This window comes from Silene latifolia, chromosome 9, assembly GCF_048544455.1.
Source record: "Silene latifolia isolate original U9 population chromosome 9, ASM4854445v1, whole genome shotgun sequence".
Lineage (NCBI taxonomy): Eukaryota > Viridiplantae > Streptophyta > Magnoliopsida > Caryophyllales > Caryophyllaceae > Silene > Silene latifolia.
In genome coordinates this window covers 185,417,150-185,441,635 of record NC_133534.1, presented here as the reverse complement: position 1 = coordinate 185,441,635, position 24,486 = coordinate 185,417,150, and the positions used below count along the sequence as shown (strand labels likewise).

At 38.5% G+C, this 24,486-nt stretch overlaps 1 protein-coding gene and 1 non-coding gene across 2 annotated transcripts; both read left to right on the top strand.

Annotated features, from left to right (window-relative positions):
* The first annotated feature begins 16,087 nt into the window (after positions 1-16,087).
* Positions 16,088-16,194, top strand: LOC141602945 (small nucleolar RNA R71). The gene has a single exon (XR_012524847.1). It is a non-coding gene; the product is annotated as a small nucleolar RNA R71 (small nucleolar RNA).
* A 6,835-nt stretch (positions 16,195-23,029) lies between these two features.
* LOC141601985 (uncharacterized) lies at positions 23,030-23,782 on the top strand. Its single transcript, XM_074422292.1, has one exon. It carries the CDS (start codon positions 23,030-23,032, stop codon positions 23,780-23,782), a length of 753 nt encoding a protein of 250 aa, XP_074278393.1.
* The last annotated feature ends 704 nt before the right edge of the window (positions 23,783-24,486 follow it).

The window sequence follows — 24,486 nt, the reverse complement described above, 5'->3', positions numbered from 1 at the left end:
TTGGCATTTGTGTTTGAATCGTTATACTATTTATATTATCTGTCTTGAGATCGTTATCCTACTCAACCTCGTGGTTGACCGTGTATTCGTGAACACTTGTGATGAACCATAAATGGGGAGCAGATTTGCAGGTGCTTAAGATTAGGTGACTTGGGAGCTTAAGGGGATGCGTGAGGACTCGACCAGTCTACCTAGAAGTCTAGACCATTTAGTTTATTAATCACTTGATTTATTTCCCCTGCGAGTTGTAATTAAATTTACATTGAGTTTTTAGTTGATTAGTTTGTAAAGAACATGTAATCAGTAAATTTAATCTAAAGTACTTTGGTTGTTGTACTTTGTTATTCACTACCTCGGAAAACCGAGATGGTAACAGTTCTATTTATTTGGGAATGTCTTGCTAAAGGCTCCTGAATAAATGAGAGTGTTACACTTTGAGTCTTTGAATTTATAGGCTCTTTTCCCTCTTCTTTGTGTATGTATAGCATCCCGATTCCTCAAGGGATTCGGTAGGGGTTGACTGTATTTACTTTATTTCTGGATTTTTCTATAAATAAAAAATTTGTCACCTAGGGTTTTCACATAACTGTTGTGCACTTTAGCGGAAATGGGTACGAGGAGACAACTTCTCCTTTTCTTCTCTCAATGTAGGCCTCCTCTGTTGATCTCCGCTCCTGGGGAGATCGAGGGGTTCTACTTTATTAAGAAAATTTATGTAACACCCCCATACTCCAAGTGCCTTACCGGGACCACTTAAGGCATGTGAATTCTACTATCTCGGTTACCCGAGGCAAGGTATATCAAATAGACAATAAAGAAACATACTTTATTTAATATGTTTTAACGTGATACAAGTACAAAACCAAAACTGATAAAGTAAAATACAAATGTTCCTCAAAACTGTCAAACCAACTAAATCAATGTAAAAGAATGTTTTGACATGTTTAACGTGATATATATGTATACATCACACACCAACATTATATTCACATGTTACTTAACATAACAACATTATAAAAATTCACTTCCGTCATATAAACATGCTTAAATTATGAAATCATATTCTTATGCAATATTACTTCACCTTTTCCGTAAAATCATCCATCATACACTTTATCCAACATATGCATATGAAATAATAGTAAACGAGTAGCTTAACCATTAATCATATTACCACATAAGATTATTTTCATCCTTTCTACCACATTCTCCATTCAACCACATACCAGTCATCTAACAAATGCATATGAAACAGCAGTAAACAAGTATATAACTTTATTATATAACTTTGCGCAAACAAAATCATGTATAATCATATCACATCCCCTAATCTCATGTTACTAAGATTGCCCCATTATAAATCAGTTCCACCATACAACATGATCACCCACAACATATTACTATATACGTCTTCTTCACCCTTTTCCCCACCATATTCACCAATCCACCACAATCATTCATCCAACATTGCTATACAACATATCATCCAACATCCACAATAGAACATTAGTAAACACATAGCGATCCCATGACACCCCATAGTGACCGGTTTAAAGTTCTAGGGCGAGATCGCGACTTTAGGACGTCTCCCAAGTCTTTGCATTGGCTTCTAACAACTCTTACCCGGGTTCATTTTATTTTGACTCCCTAAGTTCATTGGGTTCGTTATTTACAGGTTCCAAAATCGTCGCTCTGATACCACTTTGTAACACCCCCATACTCCAAGTGCCTTACCAGGACCACTTAAGGCATGGTAATGCTACCATCTCGGTTACCTGAGGCAAGGTATATCAAATAGACAATAAAGAAACATACTTTATTAAGTATGTTTAACGTGATACAAGTCCAAAACCAAAACTGATAAACTAAAATACAAATGTTCCTCAAAACTGTCAAACCAACTAAATCAATGTAAAAGAATGTTTTGACACAGCGGAAGACTTTTAAACAACTCGTGATGACTCAACCCAGCTATCCCCTGCGCATCAACTCATACCTGTTCAATAACTACTCACTATCCCCGAATGGATCACCACAGTTTTTAAAACAATTTAACGGGGTCAGTATTGATTACACAAACAACACAGCTGCAACAAAAGCAATACAACAATCCAATCCAACCAAACCAATCTCCATCATATCACCACACACCTGACTACACACTAAAGTGTGTAGTCCTGCCAGAATACTCATCGCAACAAGTATTCCACACCGCTAGTGGGGGACCGCAGCCGTTCCCACCTAATCCACGCTCATCTCATCCGAGCGATAACCCAAGTTTTTTAATGTGCACATCCCTTCTGTGGCAGTTTACACAGAAGGCGAATGAAGGGCATGAAGCTACTCCCGGAAGTGACTCCACTCAACCGAGGACTCACCTCGCAAACCACAGACAGTTATACAACAACCACATTATACTATCAACAATCACCAACTCCAAATCCAACAACGATATGATATACAACAACAACAATCAATTATCAACAATGCCATGTAAACAATACTGAGTAGGGAAACCCTACCTGGAAAAACAACCATACGAGATCGTCACAATCAGCTAATCATAATCGTTCTTCAACGAAATCACCTCCTATAAACATACAATCATACAATCACAATCTAACAACAACAATACTCCCCAAAACCTCCAATTTACCCAATTAGGGTTTCAACTAAAATCAATGAAACGATATAAAAATCATACTAGAAGCTTACCCACAATGCGGCGGTCTCAACGGCGTAAAGAAATCAACGATCTGACGACTCTAGCCCTTAGGATTTGATAACAATGCGAAAGAGGAGAGTAACGTAACTTGTTTTTATTTCTTATGAAACTTAGAATAGGGTAAAATGACAAGAAACTGACGAAATATGCTTTTATATCCTTCTCGCGTTACAGTCAAAACCCGGCAAAATAACCCGTAAGACTCACTTACTCGATCGAGTAAGTGACTTACTCGATCGAGTGCCCCCACTCGATCGAGTGTCACACTTACTCGATTGAGTACCCAACCGGAAGACTATTGTTTTGCGTAAAAACATACTTACTCGACATAGTAAGGCCTACTCGATAGAGTACCCATAGACTGTTAAGATACGTTATTCGTATGGGCTTTGTATTTTATATGGTCCGAGTGTCCATTAGGGTTTTTCGTGTTAATTGTGGGAAATAATTTGTATACTTCCCTTTAACATGAAGGATTATAATGATATAATAGAGATGATCTATGGCCATAAAATAAAATACATAAGCATAAGTAAAAAGATTTAGAATTAACCTCGGGTCCTTGCAAAATTGGCCTAAGAACAATATCAAAATTGATATTCGCCTATTAGTTGCACCCAAGACGATCTAAGATATACCCTTTGATTATGCTAGAAATCAATCTAAAATTTTCTGTAAAATTTTATTGTCTTTGTGTTTTTTTTTTTGTGATGAGAAAGAGGCGGCTAGGTCAGAAAAAGAATTAGGTTAGAAATAATTCTCCACCTTTCTTTTTATATAGACCGAAATCCGAAATCAATTAGGAAAGATTTACCTCTCCTAATTTCGGTGAATGTGATCCGAAAATAAGGAATTAAATTTCCTTATTTTTGGTCTTTCCAAAAATATATAAAGTGTGTTAAATTGTCATCTAGTGAGGATCGAACCCATGACCTCTTGGCTTGTGTACCCTCACTATTACCACTATGACACATTCAACTTGTTGATATTAAATACAACTGATTATATTTAATTACGAATTAACAGATTAATTCTTTCAAACTAACCTTATATATATTTAATTAAATATAACTTATTATATTTAATTTATGAATTGACAGTTAATTCGTCTCAACTTAATATTATTTAATTTTCATTAAATAATTATCTCATCAACACATTGACTAACTTTTTAGTCATTTTGGGCATCAATGTAATTATATTTCTATAACCACATTTCTCAAATACGTCCTATAGGTGTGACCTTTAGGGACCAGTTGATCACCGCCATCTGTATCATAATAACGTCAAACTTTCTAGCAAGCCAACCGTTATTAGATAAACGTTAATCAACTGATTAAATATACGAAGTATACCCTTGTGAACTGTAAAGAGATTTACAAATGTTATCACACTAATTTGTGGAGGACACCGCTCAACAAACTCCCACTTGTCCTCACAAGTGTATGTGCGATAACCGATTCTCATAACCTTTAAAATTTCTCCCACTCAATGTAAAACAATTTGCAAATCCGAATTCACAAAGGTCGTATTTTACAAGCGATCAGTATCAAGAGTGGTTTTCCCGACTAGAGAGTAACTTAACTGATAAACGAATCAACATTCGAGCATGGCCATGCATTTCAGTTACAACTCCTCGAGTGGCCTTGAGAAATAACTATACCTGATACGGGATGAATATTTTCCTCAACTTAAATCTTGCAGATGTAAGCACAGTATGAAATGACCCAGAAAAAATCTATTTAGCCCCAGTTACGGTAGACCGTGAGAAAGAAACCAAAGTCACCCAAAACCTGCCTTATTCTCAAGAGACAGTTGATAGTCAAAAGAATCGACTCTAGGTACACAATAGATGTCCTATCCACGACCTGGCACCGAATGTTATAGAACATTTAGGACTCCATTACGTTGTCACAAACAAAATTTGTCCTACGAGGTATCGTCATAATCTCGTATCTGTGATCGATTAGTCAACCGTTTAACTTATGGCTCGTTGAACCCACCATCAATCGACTGCACAATATAATAGCCGGAGTTATCAGCTCACATTGGCGATTACGGACAAAAACAAATATAATGTAATTCAGTTCACTTTGTGGCGTTCAATGTTGTCAGTACAATCCACATGAAAAACAAAATATTATATATATAAAACGATGAGGTTATAAATAATATATGAAAAAGATAATGTATCAAATCCATAATCAAGTACTACAACTTAGGAACATGTTTAATTCCCATGGAATTAACATGCCCTACTTGCTTATCATAATTCAACGGTTTGGTGAGAGGATCTGCGATGTTATCATCCGTCGCAATCTTGTCAATCACTATCTCTTCTTGCTCCACGTAATCACGGATCAGGTGAGCCTTCCGTAGTACATGTCTAGATTTGTTGCTAGACTTTGGCTCCTTAGCCTGGAAGATGGCACCTCTATTGTCACAATAGATGGTGATCGGGTCATTCGAACTAGGAACTACCGAAAGCCCTTGTAAGAATTGACGCATCCATATCGCTTCCTCGGCTGCCTCCGAAGCGGCATAGTACTCGGATTCAGTAGTAGAATCTGCTACAACACTCTGTTTGGAACTCTTCCAGCTGACCGCAGCACCATTAAGAGTGAAGACGTACCCGGACTGAGATTTTGAATCGTCTCGATCCGTTTGGAAGCTAGCATCTGCGTAACCGGTTGCGCATAACTTAGTATCGCCTCCATAAGTCAATATCCAATCCTTAGTCCTCCGTAGGTACTTGAGGATATTTTTGACTGCTATCCAGTATGTTTCATCTGGAGTATTTTGGTACCGACTCGTCATACTCAATGCATATGCCACGTCTGGACGTGTGCATATCATGACATACATGATCGATTCTATTGCAAAAGCATAAGGAACACGACTCATGCGCTCAATACCTTCAGGCGTCGTGGGTGACTGAGACTTGCTCAACTGCATCCCAGTCGTCATAGGAAGGTTCCTCTTCTTGGAGTTGGTCATGCTGAACCTCTCAAGAACCTTATCAAGATAAGACTCCTGACTAAGTGATAACGTCCGTCGTGATCTATCTCGGTAGATACGGATTCCCAATATACGCTGTGCCTCACCCAGATCTTTCATCTGGAAATGGTTCTTCAACCATTCTTTAACCGAAGAAAGGAGAGGAATGTCATTCCCAATCAAGAGTATGTCATAGACATACAATATCAAGAATACAATCTTGCTTCCACTCGACTTGATATATAAGCATGGTTCTTCGACCGATCGAGTGAAACCATATTCTTTTATCACTTGGTCGAAACGATGATTCCAACTCCGAGAAGCTTGCTTAAGTCCATAAATGGAACGCATAATCTTACATACTTTCTTAGGATGTTTAGGATCTATGAAACCTTCGGGTTGCACCATATACAACTCTTCCTCCAAATAACCGTTTAAGAAGGCGGTTTTCACATCCATTTGCCAAATCTCATAATCATGAAATGCGGCAATCGCTAAGATTATCCGAATGGAACGTAGCATGACTACAGGTGCAAAAATCTCATCATAATGCAATCCTTGCACTTGAGTGAAACCTTTTGCCACTAGTCGTGCCTTATAGATATCTGGTTGCGCGTCTACAGAACGCTTTATTTTGTAAAGCCATTTGCACTGTAGAGGTTTTACCTTATTAGCTAAATCAACTAGATCCCATACGTTATTCTCATACATGGAGTCCATCTCGGATTGCATGGCTTCGAGCCATAGCTTTGAGTCGGAACAGGCCATAGCACCTTTATAGGTTGCGGGTTCATTACTTTCTAGAAGTAAAACATCATTCTCCTCGACCATACCAATGTATCTGTCCGGAGGATGAGAGTCTCTACCCGACCTCCTAGGTTCCTCAGGAATATCAACCGTATGATCAGTTGGAGGTACAGCTTCCTCCATCTGTTCCTCGGTTGTTGGTTTTGGAATCTCCGACAGCTCGAAGGTTCTATTACTCGACTTGTTCTCGAGAAATTCTTTCTCTAAGAACGTCGCACTAGCCGCAACAAATACTCGATGTTCGGTTGGCGAATAAAAGTAATGACCAAATGTTCCTTTTGGATAACCTATAAAGTATGTCTTGACCGATCGCGGGCCGAGCTTATCCTCGTGTCTCCACTTGACATAAGCCTCGCAGCCCCAAACCCGAATAAAGGACAAGTTAGGTACCGTTCCCTTCCACATTTCATATGGAGTCTTGTCGACAGCTTTAGACGGACTTGATTAAGTATAAGAGCAGATTGACAAAGAGCATAACCCCATAATGAATCAAGCACTACCGTGTGACTCATCATGGATCGAACCATATCAAGTAAGGTTCGATTTCTCCGTTCGGACACACCATTTAATTGAGGTGTTCCAGGTGGAGTTAACTGTAGAGCGATTCCACAGTCTTTCAGGTGTTGATCAAACTCATTTGAAAGTTATTCGCCACCCCGATCTGAACGGAGTGCTTTAATCTTTCTACTCAGTTGGTTCTGTACCCTATTCTGGTAATCCTTGAATTTCTCAAAGGACTCACTTTTATGCTTCATTAAGTAGACATATCCGTATCTACTCAAATCGTCCGTGAAAGTGATAAAATATCTATAGCCATCTCTAGCGGTAATTGACATAGGTCCACATACGTCCGTATGTATGAGTCCTAATAGGTCACTAGCGCGCATTCCAACACCTTTGAAGGAAATTCGAGTCATCTTGCCAATGAGACATGATTCACACGTGCCATATGCAGAAAATCCGAATGAGGGAATAGTCCCATTATCGACGAGTTTCTTTACGCGTTTCTCATTTATATGTCCCATTCGACAATGCCATAGATAGGTTTGATCTTTGTCACCAACCTTTAATTTCTTATTATTCATGTGTAATACTTCCGTGGTTTGATCTAAGATGTAAATTCCATTCATGGAAACTGCTTTGCCATAAATCATTTCATTAAAAGAGAAAATACAACTATTATCCTTTATTGAAAATGTAAAACCGTCTTTAGCAAGTACGGAAACAGAAATAATGTTCTTAGATAAATTGGGTACATAGTAACAGTTATTTAATGATAACTCAAAACGACTAGGGAGTTGGATTACATATGTTCCCTTCGAGGCAGCAGCTACTCGTGCTCCATTCCCGACTCGCAGGTCCACATCACCTTTTTTGAGAGGTATGATGTTCTTTAGGCCCTGCAAATGATTACACAGATGAGAACCACAACCAGTATATAGTTGATGCGATCCCGCTAAGTGTTCACAAATTAAGATGTGGTCGTTGGTCACGGTCGAATCAAAACACAATTTATAGCTCCACAAACAACTCTACAATTAGTAAAGAGGCAAGTAAAGGTCGGATCCCAAGGGACGGGAGTTGAAATGAGATTTCTATTGCAACTAGTGGTGTCTAAGGGGTGTCACAAATTTGGTTGATGTAGAAGGTTACTAAACTAAAATAGCAATGAAAATAATCTAGCAAGATGAATTAAAGGGGTGTAAACAATTGATTAAAGGCACTAGGGTGTCATGGGATCATAGGGGAATCATGGGATATGATCATACAAACATGTTCTCAAATTATAAGCAAGCAATTATTGTTGTGATGGATTGAGTTGGGTTATATCTTACAATCCTCGGAAAGTTTGGGTCCCGGAGCCGAATCGATTAGATTGTACAACACCTACAAGTCGACTTAATCTTCCCTACTCAACAACATGCATGGTCTAATGAGACTCGAGTTGGGTTATGTCTTACAAGTCTCATTGAAAAGATAGAAGATGATAGTAAATGCAAGGATTCATAGGCTTAGCATTTCATCAAATATAACATGTGCATGAGTTGAGATCAAAACAAGCAAGCAAATAAAACATGAAAGCATATTAATTTAAGCATGAATCATTCCCCATGTTGGTTTCCCCTAATCACCCATTAACCCTAGCTAAGAGACTACTCACTCATTATCATGTTGATCATGCTAGCAAGGTTGTCAATCATACCAACAATATGAAACATGATGAATAAATGAAAATAATTAACAATAATTAAAGAGGGATTAAGAGATTATACCTACTAATGATTCCAATAATAAAGCAAAGATAAAAGAAGTACTTGAATGCTTGATTGAGAGGTTGTCAATCTCCCAACAATAACCCAATTAATCTTCAATTACCCAAAATAAAGGATGAACAAAAGAGAGATTAAAGAACTAAAACTTGGATTAAAACTTGATTAATACTTGATTACAATATTAAAGAGATATTTGATTGATATTAACTACACTAATTATTGATAAGAAGAACATGCTCCTCTAATTAGACTAATGGGGTATTTATAGTGGAAATTAGGGAGGATGCATTAGTGTTAACTAAGGGCTAAACTAGTAATTACACTTTTTAAGTTGAGCAAGGAGGAGCCGGTATTTTCTGAGAGAAGGGATCTTTGTTCGTAGCTTGGAGAAGACAATCCGTGCTGTGCTAGAATCCGGGCGGAATGGGGTCGGGACGGGCGGATTCTGGCGTTGGAATCCGAGCGGATTCAGGGGAATCCGGGCGGATTGTGGAGGGGGAATCCGAGCGGATTGTGGCAAAGCCGCTCGGATTGTCTTCTTCTTGCGGACGGACGGATTGGTGACAATCCGCTCGGATTGTCAGTCAGCAACAAATCTTCTTCTTTTCTTCCCTTTTCTTCATAAATTCCTTGGGGATTTCCTTGGGGACTCAAGGATCTTTTCTCAACATTGCTCTTCTACTATAATATGTACAAAGGCCTTCTAATCTTGTCTCTCCTTGATTCTTGGTCATTGAATTCGATCAATTTAGTCTCGTTTTGCCATGAAAATGCAAGATTCTTACTCCTTTCCTACCAAGGGATCAAAATCTCAAAGAATATGCAAAACAAAGAACTAAAGATAAGAAATGACCCAAATAAGCACAAAAAAGCATGGGAACAAGGCTAATTCGGGGGCTAAATATGCGCCAATTATGGTCACATCAAATATCCCCAAACCGAACCTTTGCTCGTCCCGAGTAAAGAGGTGACAAAGACTAGGACCAATACTAACCTATCCTAATAATATAGCTGATATGAGACAATTAGCAGGTCTCACTCCGCCCCTTCAACTCACAACAAGACAACCATGAGGTAGGATGCCTTCTTGCAAGGCAAGGTGGGTCTTGCCAAAATGGCGACACATCCAAACTTTAAGCACACAAAAACACATAATGGATGCATCTACAAAAAGAATAGCCACTCCCTCATCAAGTGGCGGAGGCACTAAAGAGGAACAAATTTAAGAGCATGTAATCCTTCACAAATACTAGTTCAACAAATTACTAAGTCTAAGAGGATGACACTAAATCACCTCCAAATGGTGTTAAACTAGACTACTTTCATCCTCAATTTCCAAATGCTTTCGTTAAGAGCGATTGGATGGTGGTGGAATGATGATCCCTATGATGCTAGTGGCATATGACATGACAAGTCTCGAATTCTCTACAAAAGTAAAGGTCATGGATCGTCCCAAGCTCGACCAAGTGGCTTGACAAAAGGCTTTTTGGGAATGAAATGCTCAAATCTTTATTCACAACGGGTGGATATGACTAGTATTCAAAATTGCCCTCATTTCACTTTCACATTTCAAAAATTTAAGATGGGGTTTGTCCCTTCCGGGCTCGTGTCCTTTGCTTTCGCCAATCGCTTATTAGGCAACCGGTTAACCTCTAGACAATAGCTTTTCAGGGTGATAGTCACTCTGTCTCTGGGCGGCCGAATTCACAACCGTATGGGGGCCCAATTCAATGGATCCCACACCAAAGCACATCGAAGTGGTACGCCTCCATCAAAACAACTTAACTTTCTCAACTTTCAACAATTCATAACATTTGAGGTTTCCTTGGCATTACATTACTTCCACATGACAAAATTTCTTTGAAATGAGCACTTCAAGCTTATTGATAGAAAATATTTTTGGGTTGCCTTACCACAAGGTCAAACAAGGTCACCTAGACAAGTTAACCAAGTCCACATCGCATCACGGGGTTGGATAGGTGACTCACATGCAAACCCTTGACTAGGCCTTGGGTCATGGGTCAAAAGACACTAGTATGACACTATCTAGGGTGTTTTACAACCATTCTAGTAGGCAAAGTCTTAAGTTGAACAAGTATTTGTAATGGCTTAGTTGCTCTTGTCAAAGTTCCTAAATAGGCATTTTTCAAAACATTTCTAACATGCAACTACATGCCATGATGCAACTAATATAAACATCCTAATGCAAGTGATTCTATCAACTAATATGAAATATAAACTAAATGCAAGTCCTAAATTCATATTGTTACACCGCATCAATCAAAATAAAGCCACATAGTCATTAACATAAAGAGGAAAAAGGAGATTGGAAAGATCATACCATGCGGTCTTCAATATCCTCATGTCTCGGATGTGGCGTAGTCAATCAATGTGAACAAGGATAGAACAAACACAATATATACAAGACAATATATACAAGACTACAAAAGGAAATAAACATGTTTTTGGGTTTTCAATTTTCAAATTTTTATGATTTTTGAAATTTTTCAATTTTTTTTTGGATTTTTGAATAAGAGTCAAATGTTAAAATTCCCATCCCCACACTAATATGGGCATTGTCCTCAATGGCCAAAATGATGAAAATTATGCAAAGATGATGCATGATTTCTATACTAAATGCAATCTATACTAAGCTACACTACATGATGCATGGTTTTTGTTATGACGGAGAGGATAATTTAGATTACCTCCCGTTGCGTATGCATTAACTTCCCCAAACCGAGTGAGACACTATTGCTAATGTCCAAGGATGGGTATAGTTCATGCACACACTATGCTATGCATGAAACTAATTTGTCATTTTGGATTTTGAAAACGGGAACAATAGAATGAGAACACCTCAATGGTACCGAGGTGTGAGTCCTCTAATGGGGCTAAGACTACTCCAACAATGATCAAAATTAAATATAATACAAAGAGAGAAATAGACAAACCATGAGAGTGTAGGAGTCTCCAAGGCTTGCTAATCTTCCATCATGCTATCATCATCACTTCCCTCATGAGAAGTGGTCACATTGCCACTTTCCTTGTCATTTGCTTCTTCACTTTCTTCCTCATCTTCCTCATCATCATCTTCACCATCCTTTCTCCTTCACTTGCTTCTTCCTCAATATTATCATCAACTTCTTCATCATTTCCAACAACCTCATTGTCACCCATAACGACCCTAGATGCACCCGGAAATAAGACTTCTCTATCCGCCCAACTAGGCAAAGGACAAGATGGATCAAGTAGTCCTTGCCTAGCTAAATGTAGGAGGGGTGGATATTGAGCCAAGTAGGCATTTTTCCGATCTTCATAGGCTTGCTTGTGCATTGCTTGCATGAGAAGAGTCACATAGTCTTTCCCAACTTCAACTCCTTCCGGCTTGAACTCTTCATATTTAAAGGGGTAAGGTGGTATGACAATGGAAGAGGAGGGCATTTCAAGATCACCCTTTTGTTGTTGAATGATATACTCGGCTTCTTTGGAAAGGGGAAGTAGATAATTGGTCCAGTGGACGCTTAGACGGCAAATCTTCGAAGGCAAGGTGAACGATCTAGCTTCACTAGTTAGCCATCCATACTTAGTGTCAAGGGGGTTATGGGCAACCCACTTGAAATTGTGAATCATAGTATGCATATCAACAAGATGGCCACTCTCCTTTGCTTTGTACTTGTTATCCTTATTGAAGTTAGGATCAAAGTGCTTGGCTAGGAGTGTAACTAGGCCGCCATTGACAATAACGGTCGTGCCCTTCTTCCCACAATCGATGTTGAGCCATCTATCTACCAAGAGCCTCAAAGAATTGTAAGGCTTGGTGTGCACTCTTCCGATATTCAAAGCCGATTCAAGGAGAATAAAATCAAGTCTTGTGAAATGGTTGGTATCTTTCCTAGCAATTATGGTGTTACCCACGACCTTGTGCCATACTCTTATGCCCGGATGGTGGACCAAAAGAGCACGACTCGCATGAAAATCCTCAAATTTCTTCCCAGAGATTGCCTCCCAAAGAGGTTCGGGGTCATACTTTCCATAACTCTTAAAATAACTCGGTTCATCACTAAGACCCAAAATTTCACCCAATTCCCTAAAGGTAATGCGTCTACTAACATTAGCTAGACGAAACTCGATATTCTCCCTATTCTCAACTTTGGTGACTTTCAAAGAACTTAAAAATTCCAAGGTAAGGGAGGGGTATGTCAATTCCCTTGTTTCAAACAATTTCTTCAACCCCATGGCATTGAAAAAGGCTTTTGTTTGTTCAAGAACACCCAATTTTTGTAAGGTATCTTCACATATGAATTTGGTGGATTGTAATGACTTCATAGCAAACTTGACAAAGGTATTTCTATGGGTATCGGAAATAAAATTTACCTCCGGATAATGCAAAAGTTGATCAATTACCGGAGTAGAAGGTGTTGTTGCTCCCATAGAAGGTTGTTGTTGTTGTTGCACTTCCAAGTTTGGTGTTGCTACCACCATAGCCAATGCTTTCTTTGTTTGAAGAGCCTTTTGCCTTTGTTGCCATTGTTGCTCCCTTAGTCCTTGCCATTGATGAACTAAAGACGAGCGGATTTGTGACAATCCGCTCGGATTTGCTGAACACGGGACGGGCGGATTTGCTTAAAGACGGACGGATTTCAGTCCAGAAAATTTTGCTTGTTTTCCTCAGCTGCAAAGACGGACGTCTTTCTTACAAGACGGACGGATTCTTCAAGACGGGCGGATTCTTCTCAGGACGCCCGGATTCAGTCACAGTCAAGAATTTTTCAAAATTTAGCTCAGTTCAGGACGGGCGTCTTTTCTGCAATACGCTCGGATTCTTCAAGACGGGCGGATTCTCTGGAATCCGCTCGGATTCTTCCCCTGTGTACACGGATTCAGTTCCATCCGTGCACATTGCATTTCCCATACCGTTCTTCCATTCTTTCTTCAAGTCTTGTGTTCGTCATTGTGGGGGCACTACTAAGGCATGGATAGCCTAGGCAATTGCCATCCCCACACTAAGTTATAAGCACTACACATCAATTGAAATTGTTAGTCCCTCCCTCACTTCTCTCAAACATGACAATTATTTTGATCAAAGTAAATAAAAATCCAAAGATGACAAAAAATGCAATACAAGAATTGAAATATAAGTTAGGGAGTTAGAAATATTTACAAGTGGTGGTTTAGGGAGGACTCCACCAAACTCTTATTCTTGATGAGATGTCAAGGGGGCATGTCTTAGGTGTTGTTGATGTTGCTCAACACCTTGAAGAAGTAATCAAAAGCTTGTTCATTATCATGGTAGAGGTTCTCAATAGACCGTGGCCCTTGTTGTTGGTCTTGATCGATGGCATTACCAATGTAGGGATTAAAAATCCCTTCAAATTCGTCGTCCCAAAGACCACAAACTTCATTGAGTTGATCATTGAAAATCTCTTGCTTAGATGGAGACAACTCTCCCAATTTCTTCTCTTGGCCAATGAGGCCATCCTCTTCTTCCTTGGTTGATTTTGATGAGCTTTGTAAGCTCTCCTTGTCACAATTAACTTGCTCTTTGAATGGAGCATCTTCAATTTTCTTCTTCCATTGGAGTTCCGTTTTCTTCCTTTCATCTTTTCGGCTATAATGATCAATCATGAAACATGGCTCATGCAAACGAGGAGCTCTCATAGTCTTGTCAAGATTAAAAGTTATGCTTTCATCTCCCACTTCTAGAGTAGCTCACCATGTTTCACATCAATTACCGCACCGGCGGTGTGTAGGAAAGGTCTTCCTAGGATGATGGGAATGTTGGAATCCTCCTCCATATCAACAATGACAAAGTCCACCGGGATGAAAAACTTCCCAATTCGCACGGGGACATCTTCCCATATCCCTAACGGTGTCTTCGTCGATCTATCGGCCATTTGGAGTGTGATGTTGGTGCATTTAAGCTCTCCCATCCCCAACCTTTTACTCACCGAGTACGGCATGACACTCACACTAGCCCCTAGATCACACAAGGCTTTGTTGATCGTTGTGTCGCCAATGGTACACGGTATTGAGAAGCTTCCCGGATCCTTTAACTTTGGAGGTGAACTCCCTTGAAGTATTGCACTACTCACCTTAGTGAAGGCGATAGTCTCAAGCTTCCGGATCGACTTCTTCTTTGTGAGGATATCTTTCATGTATTTCGCATAGGACGGAACGTGATTGATTAATTCCGTGAAAGGAATTGAGACTTCCAAATTCTTCACAATTTCCATGAACTTTCCAAGTTGATCATCAAATTTGGGCTTGGCTTGACGACTTGGGAAAGGAAGTCTAATCACAATGGGCTCCTTCTCCTTGGCCTTGTCTTCATTTTTCTTTGAACTTTCTTCTTTTGATGATTCTCCATCTTTGGAGTTTTGCACACTTTCTTCCTTTTCACTAGCTTCCACAACTTCATCCTCAACTTGCTTCTTCGGTGCTTCATACCTCGTACCACTTCTCAAGTGAATGGCACTAACCGTTTTATGTCTAGGGGGATTACTTTGAGGTGGTAATTGCCCCTTTTGTCTTTGTGAGCTTGAAGATGCTAGTTGAGTCAATTGTGTTTCCAACATCTTGGTGTGAGCTAGAATGTTGTTGATGGTGGTTTCCTTTGCTTGGCTATCTTTTTGCATTTGAGTGAAAAATTCTTGTTGATTCTTTTGCATTTGGAGGACCGCTTTTTGGACATCAAAGCCTTGGTCATTTTGGTGATTGTATGGATTTTGATTTTGGTAACCTTGGTATTGATTGTAAAAGGGTCTTTGATTTTGCTTTCTCATGGGTGGTGGAGTGTATGTTGTTTGAGGGTTTTGAACATTTTGGCTTTTGTATGAGAGATTTGGATGGAATTTGGTGTTTTCATTGTAAAAGTTGGAATAAGGGGTACCACTCTTGTATGCTTGGAAATCATTCACTTGTTCATTTGTACCCCTACATTCACCTTGGTCATGTCCCAAAGTTCCACAATTCTCACATATCCCACTTGGGATTGATGAGGATGCCGTCATGGCATTAACATGATGCTTTGATGATTTTGAGTTTTCCTCAAGTCTAGCCATAGCTTATTCAAACTTCAAGTTGATTGTGTCAATGTGAGCACTATGTTGAGCAGTCTACTTCATGCTTATATTGTGAGTTATGGACCGCCATTTCCTCAATCTTGTTCCATGTTTGATTGTCATCAACTTCGGTGAACATTCCATTTGATCCCATATTGAGAATGTTCCTAGAATCTTCATATAAACCATTCCAAAATTGTTGCACCAAAAACCATTCGCTAAGTCCATGGTGAGGACATGAGCGACAAATTCCCTTGAACCGCTCCCAAGCTTCATACAAAGACTCTTCATCCCTTTGCTTAAAACCCGTAATTTGAGCTCTTAGCATGTTAGTCTTTTTCGGTGGGTAGAATTTTTTGTAGAAATCTAGAGCCAACTTCTTCCAAGAATCTATTCCAAGGGTGGCCTTATCAAGGCCCTTCAACCATTGCTTCGCGGTGCCGATTAAGGAAAAAGGAAATAAGACCCATCTAATTTGGTCTTGAGTCACGCCCGTTTGAGAGATAGCAACACAATAGTCGCAAAAGGTTTCCATATGAGAATGAGGGTCCTCACTAGGCATCCCCCCGAATTGGCTCCTCTCAACTAATTGGATGAAGGCGGACTTGGCAATAAAATTTCCGGTTAGATGTTGCGGTGTTGGAGTACCATTTGGTAGATTCTCCTCGGTGGGTACGGAGTGTGACGAGAATTTTGGCATTGTAGGTGGATTTTGTGGGGTATTGTGTAATGGGTTTTCTTCTCCTTCTATTGCGAAAGGATTGACAAACTCACTAGTGGGTTGGACAACTTCACTAATACCTCTTAAATTCCTCCTAACAACTCTCCTATTGTTCGTCAAGGTTCTTTCGATTTCACGGTCAAAAGGTAACAAATCACCTTGTAACCTTCTAGACATGCAAAATATCAAACAACTCAAAAATAATTAGAACAAACCTTGAGGAGTTTTACTTCCTCAAGGCGAGGAAAGACACAACTAATGACAATAAAAAGAAATCTAAATCAAACAAACACCGTCCCCGGCAACGGCGCCATTTTTTGATGCGATGCCGCTAAGTGTTCACAAATTAAGATGTGGTCGTTGGACACGGTCGAATCAAAACACAATTTATAGCTCCACAAACAACTCTACAATTAGTAAAGAGGCAAGTAAAGGTCGGATCCCAAGGGACGGGAGTTGAAATGAGATTTCTATTGCAACTAGTGGTGTCTAAGGGGTGTCACAAATTGGGTTGATGTAGAAGGTTACTAAACTAAAATAGCAATGAAAATAATCAAGCAAGATGAATTAAAGGGGTGTAAACAATTGATTAAATGCACTAGGGTGTCATGGGATCATAGGGGAATCATGGGATATGATCATACAAACATGTTCTCAAATTATAAGCAAGCAATTATTGTTGTGATGGATTGAGTTGGGTTATATCTTACAATCCTCGGAAAGTTTGGGTCCCGAAGCCGAATCGATTAGATTGTACAACACCTACAAGTCGACTTAATCTTCCCTACTCAACAACATGCATGGTCTAATGAGACTCGAGTTGGGTTATGTCTTAAAAGTCTCATTGAAAAGATAGAAGATGATAGTAAATGCAAGGATTCATAGGCTTAGCATTTCATCAAATATAACATGTGCATGAGTTGAGATCAAAACAAGCAAGCAAATAAAACATGAAAGCATATTAATTTAAGCATGAATCATTCCCCATGTTGGTTTCCCCTAATCACCCATTAACCCTAGCTAAGAGACTACTCACTCATTATCATGTTGATCATGCTAGCAAGGTTATCAATCATACCAACAGTATGAAACATGATGAATAAATGAAAATAATTAACAATAATTAAAGAGGGATTAAGAGATTATACCTACTAATGATTCCAATAATAAAGCAAAGATAAAAGAAGTACTTGAATGCTTGATTGAGAGGTTGTCAATCTCCCAACAATAACCCAAATAATCTTCAATTACCCAAAATAAAGGATGAACAAAAGAGAGATTAAAGAACTAAAACTTGGATTAAAACTTGATTAATACTTGATTACAATATTAAAGAGAGATTTGATTGATATTAACTACACTAATTATTGATAAGAAGAACATGCTCCTCTAATTAGACTAATGGGGTATTTATAGTGGAAATTAGGGAGGATGCATTAGGGTTAACTAAGGGCTAAACTAGTAATTACACTTTTGAAGTTGAGCAAGGAGGAGCCGGTATTTTCTGAGAGAAGGGATCTTTCTTCGTAGCTTGGAGAAGACAATCCGTGCTGTGCTAGAATCCGGGCGGAATGGGTTCGGGACGGGCGGATTCTGGCGTTGGAATCCGAGCGGATTCAGGGGAATCCGGGCGGATTGTGGAGGGGGAATCCGAGCGGATTGTGGCAAAGCCGCTCGGATTGTCTTCTTTGCGGACGGACGGATTGGTGACAATCCGCTCGGATTGTCGATCGGCAAACAAATCTTCTTCTTTTCTTCCCTTTTCTTCATAAATTCCTTGGGGATTTCCTTGGGGACTCAAGGATCTTTTCTCAACATTGCTCTTCTACTATAATATGTACAAAGGCCTTCTAATCTTGTCTCTCCTTGATGCTTGGTCATTGAATTCGATCAATTTAGTCTCGTTTTGCCATGAAAATGCAAGATTCTTACTCCTTTCCTACCAAGGGATCAAAATCTCAAAGAATATGCAAAAAAAAGAACTAAAGATAAGAATTGACCCAAATAAGCACTAAAAAGCATGGGAACAAGGCTAATTCGGGGGCTAAATATGCGCCAATTATGGTCACATCACTAGTACCGAAGTTCCGAAACTTGCATGGTTAATCTCAATCATATGAATATAAGATGCCATACCAACAGGAGCGACACGGCCTGCTTTGATGTCCTCACGGTAGACAGGACAGTTCCTCCTCCAATGTCCAGTCTTGTGACAATGGTGGCACTCTATGTCACTGCCCTTGCTCTTTGTCTTGCCCTGTGAGCCACTAGTCTCACCGGGTGCACTCTTACCGTTTCCTGGGTTTTTAAACTTTGGCTTACCTACAGCTAGGTCGCCATGAGCCTTGCCCTTACCTTTACTCTTGTTGTGAATCGTGAGAACATCCTGCTTCATGCTCCCACTCAATTTCATATCCTTCTCGGTCTGTACGAGGAGGGAGTGTAGCTCATGAGGACTCTTTTTCAAGTCATTCATGTAGTAGTTCGCCCTGAAAAGGGCAAAACCATCGTGAAGAGAATGAAGTATTCGGTCAATGACAATGCTCTCACTGATTCTACCATTCAGTGACTCCAGTTTCTCGACATTCTCAATCATGTGAAGAATGTGTGGGCTAACCGGTTGGCCCTTCTGGAGTTTCGCATCAAAGAAGCGACAGGTATGCTTCTATGTGATGATTCTCGGCGCCTTTGAGAACTCATTAGTGAGCGTGGTGAAAATCTTGTTTGCACCTTTGGCAATGAAGCGTCTCTGCAAATTGGTTTCCATTGCAAAGATGAGTACGTTCTTTATCGCACCCGCTTCCATAACGAAATCACTATAAGCGAGTGACTCGTTGGCTCCTGCATTTGGGCCTGGTTGACCGGTATTGGCTCGATTAAATATCCGAGCTTACCGTCGCGATGGGCGACATTCCGTAGTGCCGCCTCCCGATCCGCAAAATTGGACCCATCATTCTTCAGTCGAGTGGACTGATTCATTTGGTCCATGAACATTTTAAGCCAGGATGAACGATATAGTGTGGCACTAGGCATTGGGATTGCGTTATTTCCAGCCATTTGTTGTAACAGTATTATTGATAATAAGCGTGTTCTACACTGCGAAAGAAGAATAAAATAATAAGCATGCATCGTTTTTATTTTAAGTCTAATGAACTAATGTCATAACGCGAAGACTCAAAAACATTTATACAATTGACCTCCCTCAAGAATTATATAAATGACCCCAAGACTCAATTCTCTGTAAATTGATAAGCTAACCTTTTAGCTAATTCTACCGTTAGAATTCTTGGTCGATAAATTTCTGTAAATTCTATCTATAGTCCATCATAATCACGAGAAACTCTTCGGACTATGATGTTGAGGTAAACTAAGTCAACACAACTACTTACCCAACGTAGAAGGGGTCATATTAGGCCTACCGACGAAGAAGGGACTCATAGATGTTTGTCCTTATAAAGACTAATCTCAATTTTCGATTTAGAGGAAGATCCCATCAACTTTTTAATTCATTTTAAGTGAACTATAATCTAGCATGCGAGAATGATTTAAACTAAGGTGATGGCTTAAAGACTGTGACATCAGCATGTCCATGAAAACTAACATACAACCTAAATGAGTCAATTTTCATGCATTTTAGTAGTAGGTGGTTTGGTTTTAGGCGGAATATGATGCAATTACTAGCATGTGAATGAAAAGCAATAAAATGAAAAACGTAAAAAAAACAGTAAAAGTCCTAGTGTGGCCTATCCTATCAAAATGAACAATAAATACAAGTTTGGAATCCATCCTTGAACCCGAGAAGCTTGTCTTGATGTTCCATCTTGATCCATGTAGCGGGAGTGAGCTTGAATCTTCATCTTTAGTCTTCTTTGAAATTACAATAAATAAAATTACATAATAGACCTATTAATTACATTCTAATTTCAAAAACCCAAAACTAAAATAAAGGAGATTCGAAATCTCATAATTACATAAAAATTATGTTTCCTTCATTACGAAAACATAATTGACTAAGACCACACTAAGTATTACAAATTACAACCGATTGCAAAATTAAATACGTAAATAAAATTCATTCATTCGATTCATTCAACATAATTAAAAGCATCAACTAAAAATAAATTAAACATACATAATACAATAAATAAATTATGTTGATTAATTTATCCAAACCACCTATTTAAATTAAATTAAGTGAAAATTCCGCAATTTAATCACATTAATTTCATACTTAATCCATATTATACTTGTAATATGAATTCTATCCGTCAAAAATTTTAAACTGCTTTAAAATAACTCGGTATCATTAAATTGTGAACCGATTCACAATAACTAATTGGCCAAAATAAAGAAAAATAAATCCAATTCTCTAAATTTTACTCGGCCAAAAAAAAAAATGAAAAGTCCTTTTTTTTTTTTTTTTTTTGACACGGCTGAAAAAATAAAAAAAACAACTCCTTTCCTATTCTAATTCGGTAAATAGGAAAAACAAGGGAAAAAAAACTTTCCAAAAAAAAAAAAAATTCTCTATATTTTTTTTCTCGGCAAAAGGCAAAAAAACTTTCCTAAATTTTTGTTTTCTTTTTCACGGTTTACCAAAAATAAAATTAACAAATTTTTTTTTTCTTTTCGGTAAACCCTAAAAAAAAACAGCCTCCTTTTTTTTCTGTTGCGGAAATTATGCCCTAAAACAAGATTTGATGATCAATTGTTTACCTTTGCTATTAGAACATGATTAGCATATGAAATAATAAACATGATTAAATTATATGCCAAAAACTATATAGCAAAAACAATCTTTTAATCATAAACATGACGATTCCATTTGATTTTAACTTAATCTGCATTAAATCAAAAACTACCAATTCTTCATATGATAATTTTAACTGATTATAAACTATAATATGAAAAATAGAATGGAAAAACTATCATCAACCAGAAAAAAAACGACACAACAAAACGGCATAAAAAAATTTCGATCGAAAAAAAAATCGAAACCTTAATTTTTTTTCTTCTCGAAAATCTTATCTTTTACATACAAATTTTATGAAAATCATCAAAAATAAAATCGTAGCCAAAGGCTCTGATACCACTTGTGGAAAATAATCTGTATACTTCCCTTTAACATGAAGGATTATAAGGATATAATAGAGATGATCTATGGCCATAAAATAAAATACATAAGCATAAGTAAAAAGATTTAGAATTAACCTCGGGTCCTTGCAAAATTGGCCTAAGAACAATATCAAAATTGATATTCGCCTATTAGTTGCACCCAAGACGATCTAAGATATACCCTTTGATTATGCTAGAAATCAATCTAAAATTTTCTGTAAAATTTTATTGCCTTTGTGTTTTTTTTGTGATGAGAAAGAGGAGGCTAGGTCAGAAAAAGAATTAGGTTAGAAATAATTCTCCACCTTTCTTTTTATATAGACCGAAATCCGAAATCAATTAGGAAAGATTTACCTCTCCTAATTTCGGCCAATGTGATCCGAAAATAAGGAATTAAATTTCCTTATTTTTGGTCTTTCCAAAAATATATAAAGTGTGTTAAATTGTCATCTAGTGAGGATCGAACCCATGACCTCTTGGCTTGTGTACCCTCACTATTACCACTATCACACATTCAACTTGTTGATATTAAATACAACTGATTATATTTAATTACGAATTAACAAATTAATTCTTTCAAACTAACCTTATATATATTTAATTAAATATAACTTATTATATTTAATTTACGAATTGACAGTTAATTCGTCTCAACTTAATATTATTTAATTTTCATTAAATAATTATCTCATCAACACATTGACTAACTTTTTAGTCATTTTGGGCATCAATGTAATTATATTTCTATAACCACATTTCTCAAATACGTCCTATAGGTGTGACCTTTAGGGACCAGTTGATCACCGCCATCTGTATGATAATAACGTCAAACTTTCTAGCAAGCCAACCGTTATTAGGTAAACGTTAATCAACTGATTAAATATACGAAGTATACCCTTGTGAACCTGTAAGAGATTTACAAATGTTATTACACTAATTTGTGGAGGACACCAGCTCCAACATTAATATCGTCATGTCTAGTATATATATATATGTTGATATGTATTATGTAAAGTATCATGTTTCAATACACACAAATCATTGTTCCCAAAATTCTTTATACTTCTACATGGTAATCAGAGCTAGGTTTTCCTAGCAATTTATGAGCGATAAAGAAGGCGACGGTGACGACGATCGTTCTCAAGGCGATAGCGATAGTCCGTATTCAAGCCTACACGTCGATTCAGATTACGCCGATTTCGATTCCGAGTCTGACGATATGACGAAGAAACTCAGTCCATATTTTCTCTCAACTTCCGACAAATCTTGTGACAAATTGATTGTTGTCTAATTGAAGGGTGAGAATTATGATGAATGGTCCATTAAAATGAAAGGTGCCCTCCGCTCAAAGAAGAAGACTGGTTTTATCGACGACACGATTAAGAGGTCAACTGACGATTCAGAAGATCTTGAGGATTGGTATATGGTGAATGTGATGATCGTGAATTGGATTTTCAACACGATCCAACCTAGTCTTGGTTCATCGATCACGTATGTCGAAGAAGCAAAGGCACTTTGGGATGATATAGAGCAGCGTTTTAGTGTTGGAAACGGTCCAAAATTGCATCGCATAAAGGGTTCCGTTGCTAGTGGTAAGCAAAATGATAACGAGTCCATCGCTGAATATTATGGCAGATTGAAGTGGCTTTGGGATGAACTCGATAAATATGATAAGAACCCGATTTGCAATTGTGAAGCATGCAAGTGTGGAATCAACAAGCAGCTAGAAGCAAAACGTGATCAAGGTAAATTGCACAATTTCCTTTTAGGGCCTGGTTCTGATTATTCCACCGTTTCTTCGAATCTATTGCTGCAAGAACCTCTACCTTCCCTCAATAAAGCCTATTCCACCCTAATTCAAGAAGAGGGAGTTCGTGGAAAGGCGAATGGGCGTGTCGCAGGTGCTAGGGATGACAAGAATAGGGCAGAACCATTAGGTTTCGCTGCTCAATATAATTCCGTACCAGCTACTGTCACTCACATGGAGGAAGAAAGAAGAAAGAAAGAGAAGCTGCTCGACCCTATTGCGATAGTTGAAATAAATTTGGGCACACTTGTGCTAGATGTTTCGATATTATAGGTTATCCAAAGGGATGGAGAGACAGAACCCGCGGTGGAGGACGGGGAGGTCGTGGCAACAGCAGAGGTGGTGGCAGAGGCGCGGAAAATAGCACCCGTATGAGTGACAGTACCGAGAGCCAAGAAGAATATGTCACTGTTTCGAAAGAGAAATGGGAAGCATTCGTTAATCACATAAAGAGATCGACTTCCAACACTCGAATTAATGGTAAGACGGACTGTGAAATTTTTTGGTTACTCGATTCTGGTGCCACACATCACATGACAGGTTGCTGCGATTTATTGGAGAATTTACAAGAAATTGAGCCTTGCATGATAACACTTCCTAATGGGAAGCATGCTCAAGCAACTAAGAAAGGAAATGCGAAATTGTGCAATGATTTGGTTTTAACCAATGTGTTATTTGTTCCCGACTTCCATTGCAACCTTATCTCGGTTTTTCAGCTTATGTTGGAGCTTAATTGTATGGTGAATTTCACTAATGATAATTGCGTTTTGTAGGACCGCGTATCGATGAAGACGATTAGCAAGGGTGAACAAAGAGGGAGGCTATACTTGCTGTGGGGAGCCATCAAACCGTGTGTGATGGCTAGCCGAAAGGAAGCTGGTGATGGGAATTTGTGGCATCTCCGGTTGGGACATCCTTCGAAGTGAGTAGTTAGTCTTTTACCTTTTGATAATAATAAGCATGTTTCGGATATTTGT

Coding starts and splice junctions, on each gene's coding strand:
- LOC141601985 (XM_074422292.1), top strand. CDS start 23,030: ATGAAAGGTGCCCTCCGCTCAAAGAAGAAGACTGGTTTTATCGACGAC.